This window comes from Athene noctua, chromosome 17 (genome assembly GCF_965140245.1).
Source record: "Athene noctua chromosome 17, bAthNoc1.hap1.1, whole genome shotgun sequence".
In the NCBI taxonomy this organism is placed as follows: Eukaryota; Metazoa; Chordata; class Aves; order Strigiformes; family Strigidae; genus Athene; species Athene noctua.
The window spans coordinates 8728858-8738243 of NC_134053.1; the positions used below are offsets into that span (position 1 = coordinate 8728858).

General features: G+C 42.6%; 1 protein-coding gene across 1 annotated transcript in view; it reads right to left on the bottom strand.

Moving 5' to 3' along the window:
• LOC141967405 (uncharacterized) overlaps positions 1-9386 on the bottom strand; it is a 34757-nt gene extending 25371 nt beyond the window's left edge. Inside the window, exon 1 of the mRNA XM_074921167.1 lies at positions 9233-9386. Coding sequence (XP_074777268.1) covers positions 9233-9310 — 78 coding nt within the window. The 5' untranslated portion in view covers positions 9311-9386. The remainder of the gene's footprint in view (positions 1-9232) is intronic.

Consider the following 9386-nt stretch of genomic DNA (forward strand, 5'->3'; position numbering starts at 1 on the left):
CTCTGAAAGAATATCTCCCCATCTCAGTGGAGGTGGGACTTTAGAAGGCTACTGGCTAACTCAGCTACCTAAAGGTTCAGAGGTGAAATCTCAGGATATTGAAAAGACAATAAAACCATTCTTGCTCTTTTTCCCCATATCATAAATAGAGAGAAATTCCAATTCTCTCCTTTCAGTTCTTTAATTAAAATTGAGTTGGATTCACCTACAAGACGTCTTACAAGCTACAGCTATGTCAGTCTGGCTAAGCAGAGTTCTCTCTCCTTATCCAGTTCTATCTTTGATTTAACTTTTTCAGGCTAGAAATTCTTACGATGAATACTTATTCTCTGGGCTTGGTAGCAGCCTGGCAGTTTATGGCTATATTTGCTACCTGACAGTTTCCCAGGTTGAAGTTACTCCTGCCACAGGAGTAACCCTGGTATTCATTAATTACTCAGTAATTGTTGTACGCCAAGGTGTAGACATGCTTGTGAAGTGGATAAAATATTGGCAGAAGTGCAAAACACAAATAGAAATGCTCTGGAAGAGACCTAGGCCAAGGCATAGGATATTTTAAATTTTTTTGTTTAATTTCATTGATACACTTACATCCAGGTGCTTTTACTAGAAACTAAGTGCCAGGTCTTATTCTGAACTCTTCTTCATCCTTCACTGCAACCCCACACTGCAATATTAATTTCCTTCTTCTCATCTCGGTCTAAAAGGGACAAAAGCCAGATTGTTTTTCTATTAAATGATTTGAAAAATCTATGTAAAATATGCAAATCCAGTGCTTCGAAAGACCTACCTGACTAGGCAGTGTTCCCTTGGGGACTATAACCATTACACTCGTAAAGTAGAACTATTTTAAGCAGAAACCTGTCATCAGTATCTCACAAATTTATTATGCTATGTTCATGCAACAAATGCAAGTGAGGCATGTCATTATGAGAGCAGTCTGAACACTGGTTTTCCCCTTTCATCCAACCATTATCTTTTATGGCTAAGGAAGCATACAACATACCTAAGATAACATCCACCAGGGAGTGCTAGAATTCACATCAACAACCAGCTTTTTCTTGTGGACTTTTCAGACTAATCCTTGCAGGAGAAAAAAAAAATGCTAACTCTTGTGACTGGACACTCAACAGAAAAATAGAGATTCTCCAACAAAGATGCAAGATGCCATATCAAATAAGATCCTACATCTATACAAAGCTGCTGTCCCTGTTCTAGTTTTTGTTGGGTTTTTTTTTTCAGAAAATACCCTCATTCAAACATACAAAAAAATGTAAAGCTTTAGAAAGAGAAACAAAGGCATCATTTAGAGTGTCTCCTCAGGCAAATAATCATGAATATGATGGGACCATCGTAAATAAAAGTAAGGCAGTGTAATGAAGAGTTCAAGATGCCATGGCCATTTGCTTCAGGGTTTTAATAGGTCAGCACAGGTCTTTTTTCTACTAGAGCAAGTTCTCATTAACAAAGTGTAGACAACACACCATAGAAAAAATTAACAGTAAACTATAGGGTTGGTGGGAACTAACAGGGGTGATGAGGAAGTTTCCAGAAGATCAATCTGGTTTTCATTTTCTATAAATTGAACAGGCCAAAGTAGTTCAAATTAAAGAGTAGAAACATGGTCAGATTGTTTGAACTGCTTGGTAACCAGATGATATGTTTAACAAAACAAAAGCTATAGCCCTGCAGTAAAAGTTTCCTTGTAGAGTTCGGTATAAAAGTCCATTGAGCAAGTTATGTCTGTTCATAGGAATCTGTAAGACTAGTGTTCCCAAATTCACTTTATATATATAACCTCCAAAATACGTGAGGGAGATTTAAATAATGAAATCCATATGCAGCTTAGGTGCCCAAAAATGCCTTGTTTTGTTTTGAAAGTACCAGAAACAGGAGAAAGGGAAACTGAAAGGCAATTCCATGCAAATTTTGCTGGCCACTTCTCAGGAAATAAATTTGGATCTTTCAAAGTAAACAAAACACACACATATATGTGTAAACTCGCCTTGCAAAAAAGCGAGCAGTTTGTGCTTGGATCTCCAGCTGCATGACCCTATTGTTTCATCCAGACACTTCAGATGTTTCACATGTTGGAAGTCCATTGTACAAACATATGGAGAAGGAAACGTTCCACATGTCAAAGCCAAAACCTGCAAACGCTCTGTGTCGCCACTGTCATGCTGCAGAGTTGTTACTGCAACTCTTTGGGAACCGGATCGTTGTTTCACTAAATGTGATTAGCAGGTGAGAGGGGCTTATGCAGAAGACATGGACAGTGATCCTTAAAAAGCAAATGAAGAAAAACCCTCTCCCTTTCACACAATATTTTTAACCAGGCTTCTAAATGACCCATTGCTACACTGAGGCTGGCCATTCAGAGGTCTGTTACGGTCTGAAGGCACATCCTTAGTTTTGGATAGTATACAAACAGCAGCACTTTTCCCCACCTCGTTCTTCCAGGATTAGTCTCCTCTTGTGCACTCTGCAAAGGGAAATTTTCAAGACTCCACCTTTGCTAGGATTTCAGAGAGCAGGATGCTTGTAAATTTTACTTTACTGCCTACACATAAGGAGACACCGTGAGGGCACAGCAGGGAGGGTGTGGGAGAAAGCAGAAAAAAGTATCACCAGATACTGTAGCCAGAGGAAAAACTAAGCACTGGGTTTGTTGTTACAGGGTCCCAACCAGTGAGCAGTTTATTTTTCCAAATAAATCTGGTTTGCAGACATGCTTTCTTCTTCCCCATTCAAGTTTCAACCAGGAAACCTGGAATATGTTACTGTTGATTTTAGAGGCAAATCAAAGTGTTCAGCCTGCTAAGCTTGCATTTAAAGTTAGTCTTGATGAGCAACTCCTTGAGGCCCTTGTATTCAAATAGTGAGGTCTTGGATTCACCTGAACTGCCCACCCATGCAGATCTATAATACAGGCAGGAAGACAAGGGGATGCGCAACCTGGGCTTCAAGCCTCAATTCTAACAGTAAAGGCTCCACATTTTAAGTCAAATTAAAAAAAAATTAAAAATCCCTTTAATAAAAACTTAAACAGTCATTCAAAACAGTCGAATATTTACTAATCAAGACCAGGAGAGGGCTGGATTTAGGTAAAACAAGTGGATTAGACTTCCCATTGCTAAACCCAAATTAAGTACAGTACAGAGCAGGCACACCCTCCTTGGAAAGGCTGAGCAACAAACTTTCTGGGACTTGGATCAGGTTGGACTTTCAGAGGCACTTCATCCCAGATCTCCTGTGCTAAGGAAGCTGTCCTTATTGGCATCCTTGGCACCTGTCCCTTCCTACAGTCCTGCTATACCTTAACAGAATAATGAAACACAAACACTACAGAAACAGATCCGTAAGAAATCAGTGAACTGCCAGAAGTCCCTTCTTCAGAGCTGACAGTAGTTCTGAATGGAGGCTTGTACCAGCCCATTTTGTTTAGCTGGTTTGATGTTGCAACCTGGCTGCTAGTATAAAGAAATGAGAAGAATAAAATAATGGATGAAAATGAGATAGCACAGCAGGTTATGGCTTGCATGTGAAAAATTTGCTTTTGTTTTGCCACTTTGAACACCACCCACCCCTGCTTTATATTGAAGTGTAATGGTGCTGCCTGTACTCCCCCAGGACCAAGGATTTCACATAATTTAATAGTTTCTGTAATTAGATATTTGTGAAACTCTGAAATCCTCTGATGAAAGGTGCTGTAAAGGTATTACCAACTCTTCTACCATGAAAGGACTCCACCCAAACCCAAATACAGATGTTGTCCTCAGTGTACATCATTACTAATCCAAACTAGCAGTACTTGTGGCCTGATTTAAATCCTCCTGAAGTCCCAGATGACTTCTGTGAGCCCCAGTAGGGCACCAAGAACTCTAGAAAGGAAATACAGGCAAATTAGCCTTTTCTCCTCTCAAAACTGCAACCTTCTTTTCATTGGCAATGACATGAGTAAGGATATTCAAAATTAACCATAAGGCCATTTACTGCTGAGAGCTTGTAAGAGAAATTATAATGTTCTTCCACTGAGTTCAAGAACTAAGGCTGCCAGTAGGGCTTTTCCCTACTGCTGTGTTGTTCCAAACATTAATTCAAGACCTATAGTGCCCTGTCCCTACTCTACCTTCCTCCTGCCATGAATTTGTACAAGAGGATTATTTTTCTATATAGTACTTCCCGTAGTCAGAGAAGTATCTGAACACCAAGTTGAATATTTATTATTTATAGACCTGAGATATCAGTGCATAGACTGACCTTGTAATAATAATAGCGTGTAATGGGAAGAGCTGCTGTATCAGACCTGGTCTAGCTGCACTACAGCTGGGTAGCCACTCTCTAGTACCTAACATGCCACGAGTTTGGGTTTTTTAAGAAGAAAGGGAGGCAGGAAGAAAGAGACTTGAACATTTTACCACCACTCCTGGTCTGTCATGCAAAGAAGTAGTTGGGGGGAATAGTAATTGTTTGTTGGTTACCACAGGAAAGTTTGTTTGCTGGGTCTTTTTAAACCAGTGCAACAGGATTGTTTGCTTCAACCTACTCAGATAATAAAGAAAAATTACTTCAGTGTTTTCATCCCAAGGATGGTTGGCATCTCTAGTGGTAGTGCACTCTTTTAGCTCCTACCGCATAAAGATTACCCGCATCATTCCAGAAATCTGCCACTGGCTAACTTCTCTTACCTTGGCTGCTGCTTCCATTGCTGGCCTTGGCAAATGACAGAATTATGGTTCAGCTCTACAAAGAGAGAGTCCCATGTGCTGTGCAGGACTTGAGGCCAGCCTCGTCCATCTTCTCAGCTTTCAGTTTCTTCAGTGCTTCAGTAATTAGAATTATCAGGACTAAAACACTGTGGACATTATTGCTGCTTAGTGTGAAGCTAACAAGAGAGCGCCAGATTTACAACATTCTGGCCAGACAGAAAATTAAAAAAAAAGTTACAAATCATTGCCCAGTTCCAGGGATATGTATTCCAGGATCTTATTTCGCCAGAGACTCCACGTGAACTTTAGCCTCTAGAAGAAATCCGCCTGCATTTTTCTAATTGAAATACCAGTCAGACCAGTGGTGGGATGCAAACTAACATGCATGAAAAATAAAGGTTCAATGACCCAAATCAATTATGTTTTAAGGGCACTGCTCTGGACTCAGTAGGAAATATTTTAAACATGAAAAAGAACTAAATAGGATCATTCATTGAATTGACCTGGAAATGAGACAGAAATTTGGTAAATAAGAAGTTCAGTGCAAGCTAGTTTTATATACCAACTGTAGTGGATTAAAAAAAAAAAAAACAAAAAACAAACCCAAAACCAAAAAACAAACCAAGCCCAGATATTTCTTAGACTCAAATAACGTTTCAGACTTCTGAGACCTAAAGTGAAAAGTGCAATAAAACAAAGCAATTCTCATGCCTTCTTTGAGCACAGGCAGTGTAACACAGTTTACTTCCAGACATTAAAAAAAAAAAAAAGGGGCAGTTGATAGAAATCCTGAAACTGCACCTTTATTAAAATAGGACAACCTGCAGGTCTTTTTTATAAAACAAAAATAATAATTTAAAGCAAAAACAACTTCTGAAGAGCAGAACCAGCTACTGTGGCTGGATTTTTAAAGCACATACACACAGGCTAGGGAGAAATAGCTCTACTGCTTCAGAATATATGAATATAGCTGTTCTCCAAACCGGCCAAACATTCAAACTCTGCACACAGTAAATATCTACCAAGCAATGTACATTGTAAACACAATAGGATGCAGCTGTGGCAATTAATCAAGATATAAAGAAAATAGGAAAGACCTGTAATTTCTCCACTCCTAAAGCACAGAGTACTTTCCAAACAGTGAAAAGTTTTTTATTAAGCTCATTGCCATCAAAGTTTTCAGATCCTTTGAAGGTGCCTTATTTGTCTTGACTGCCTTCAATTCTTGAGACAGAAAGACAGCCTGGTGTGCATATACAGTGTTTTACAGCTATCTATAAAGCCAGAGCTACCTGGACCTAAAAATCCCATTAAAGTGTTACTAAAATAACCCCCACACCTGGCAGAAGCTGGGATTGGAACCAGATGTGCAGTACATCTGGTAAAGAATGGGGCTGCTGCTAGCAGACACCAAGCCATTTGAGTGATGTACTTTTCCCGTCCAGTAATTGTCTGGAAAGACTTGATAAAAATATTTTGCCTCCACTTTTCTTAAGGCAGAGGTTGACCACTAACAGATCTATTGTATGTCAATTTAAAACATTTGAGAATTTCCATATCCTCCCCCCCCCAATCACAAGTGCATATTTTGCTGCTCCAGTTGCATAATTTACTGATTTAGCTGCATGCTTGGTTGATCTGGCAGGAGACGAGTACAGTAGTTGAGATTCTGGATACATTGCCAATTGTGCAGCGTGCTTTGTTGATCAGGGCCGTAGAATTTAATAGCTGAAATTTCATACACTTTACTAATCAGGCCACATTCTTTGCTAATTGAGGTGCATATTTTAGAAGTTGATTTTCTTTTTAATCCTTCACTGATCTTGGGAAGGATCCTGCTCCCTCTGAAACCAGCAGGAATTTTACCATAGTCCTCGCTGGGAGCAGGACTAAGACTTTCACTAGAGGGTCTAGGATTGCTAAGATTTCTTCTTTTAAAAGCAGCCAGAAAGGCTTTATTTTTTTCTTTAAGCCAGCAAGTGACCAGAAGAAGACTAGATGAAGGATGGCACTGGCATAGAGACCTCCTCCATAGGGATTTGATTAAACAGATAATATTTTACGGACATACAGAGGCATAATTTTGACTATGTTATCTTTCATCAGGTTTACGTTCTTCCTTCAGGATAAACAAGCCACTTATCTGCACATCTTGTTCCATCTGATACAGACATGCAAGAGGAAACATCATACACCTTATCTTCAAATTTTCTTTCATTTGATCTAACTCCTATTTTTTATATTGCGGTAGTACTCAGTGAAGGGTTCCAGAGAGAGCTCTACTTTGCCACAAAACATGTTTCAAACATCCACACTACCTCACAGCATCCCAAAGTTCCTCAACTCTGAGCAGCAGAGACCACCTTCCTGGATGAAAAGAACAACTCAGCTTCCTATACCTCATGCAGACTTTGCCCTTGCCAATGGAGTTGCTGTTATGATTTTATATTGTTAACTCTAAGCTAGAAGACAATTCATTTCTCCTAAGTCTCTGAATCCCCGTTTTAACTGCTAAATTGAACTACATCTGAACCACCAACTTAGAGTGGGATGTGTATTTTTTTTTACTAGCATAGCAACACTATCAGAATGTAGCCAAAAAAGATAAAAATAATGAAGCCTACACAGCATAGTGCAGTCCTTGATGAGTGAAGAGCAAGTGCAACTTACTCAAAAAAATAACAAAAACAGGGAGCAAGAGATGTACACACACATCTGTTTGCACACACAGATTCCACTGTCACATTTAGGAAGATAAGCAATAGAAAATGCCTAAATTCCATTCTGTAAAAGCAATTGTCCAGTATGTCAAGAGACTATAGACAAATGTGATCAAAAGAATAATTGACACAGCGAGAAGTCAAGTCTGGGAAAGTATGCGGGAGGCTGTTGCTTCTTCATTAAGGAGGCAGTTTCTTTTCTATAGTGCTGTTGGTCAATACTTTAGTTCAGGTACTGCCTGATGGGAAATCGAACAGTCCTGATTTCAGAGAAAAACAGGAGTTGGCTAGGAAACATAGAAAAAAGAAAAATCAAGCAAAAATTATACAGCTTGCTGATGCATTCAGTGTCCCACCATTGCCACTCACACCAAAAGGCACACCACACAGCTAATACCTGCTCCATCTCATGACTGTACAGGCAAAGTGAGAACAAAATTAGCACAGGAAGGATGTAATAACTTGGGCAGCAAGCAAGTAGTTTAATAAGAGAAGTATGCAGCGCAGCTGGATGGGGGTAAACTTGCAGGTTCTGCAATGCAATTCTGAATTAAAAGAGAAACAAAAGACAGAACCCCACAACCGTACAATTCAATAGATTTAAGTATGCACCTTTGTAAAGTTAATATTTAGTACTTCAGTGCCAGAAATGTGGCTTAATTAAGAAGTTCTCACTGTAGCTATCTTCACTAGGATACCAGAGTGAGATAAAACATCTTCGTTTCAACCACGAAGTCATTACTGTGTTCATGTGTGCTGTGGCAGGGAGTTAATTTATCAGGCAGAATTACAATGCTGTTTTCCAACAGGGAAAGCACCCCCCCACCTTTTTCTTTATATATATATGTATATATATACACACGTAATAAAAGTCATAAATGTATGGAGTATTACTTTCTTATACTGTAGCGGCTCATGGTTTATAGATCTGAGTATCTCTGCCAGAAGTGTCAAATCTTGCTCCTATCAGGGGTCCACAGGAAAAGTCAGGACTGCTTACCCTTCCCAAAGCACAGAGCAACTCTGCTCTGCGGCTGCTCCTCTGTGTAGGGTACTCTGTGCTTCCTCGTCTGCCTTCCCATCACCACTCTGGTTCCCCCGGTGCTCACCCAGTGGCTCCCAGCCTGTGCCAAGATCCCTGCCCTGAGAGTTGTAGCTGTCAGCTGCACCGCTCACCTGCTCTCCGTACTACAGCGGAGTGCACAAGACCGGAGAGCATGGGAATAGGAATATATCACAAGGTGGTTTGGTTGGGCTCCTTATGTCAGGCTCGCCCTTGCTAGGGACGCCTGACGAGGTTTAACCCCAGCCTTTGGGCCAGTGCTCTGATTTCTGCTGGAAATGCTGGTCTGTCGGTTTCCACGGGGCTTGCACCGGCTCTCGGGTCCGGCTGTCTCGAAGCGGGGGGGTGACTGATCCCCGCAGGCTCCCGCAGCGTCGTGCCCCCCGGTGCCTTTTGCACTCCGAGGCGGGTCACTCGCCAGCCCTAAAGAGGCGCAGCCAGCGCCCGCCGCCGGGTGGGCAGGGGCCGAGGGCAGCCCCATCCCTTCTCCCGGGAGCCGCAGCGCATCCTCGGTCCCGGGAGCACCGCCGCACCCCTCGGCCCGGGACTCCCGGCAGCTCTGCTGCATCCCGCGTCCCGGGACTCCCGCTGCATCCCCGCGCCCCGGCGCATCTCCCTCCCCGGTGCGCGCCGAGCCCCGGGGCACCCCCTCCCCGTCGGGTTTGCCGCTGTCCGCGCCGCGCCGGGCGCCCGGTGCCGGTGGGGGCGGGCGGGGGCCGCCCGGTGCCGCAGGGGGTTACCTTGCCTCCCGCCCCGCCGAGGCAGAGCGCCGCGGCCGCCGCCAGGACGAGCCCCGGGCCGGGGAAGCTCCGGACCATGGCGCGGGGCTGCGCCGTGCCGAGCCGCGCTGCGCCGAGCCGAGCTTTTGCGCTGCCGAGCCGAGCTGAGCCGTGC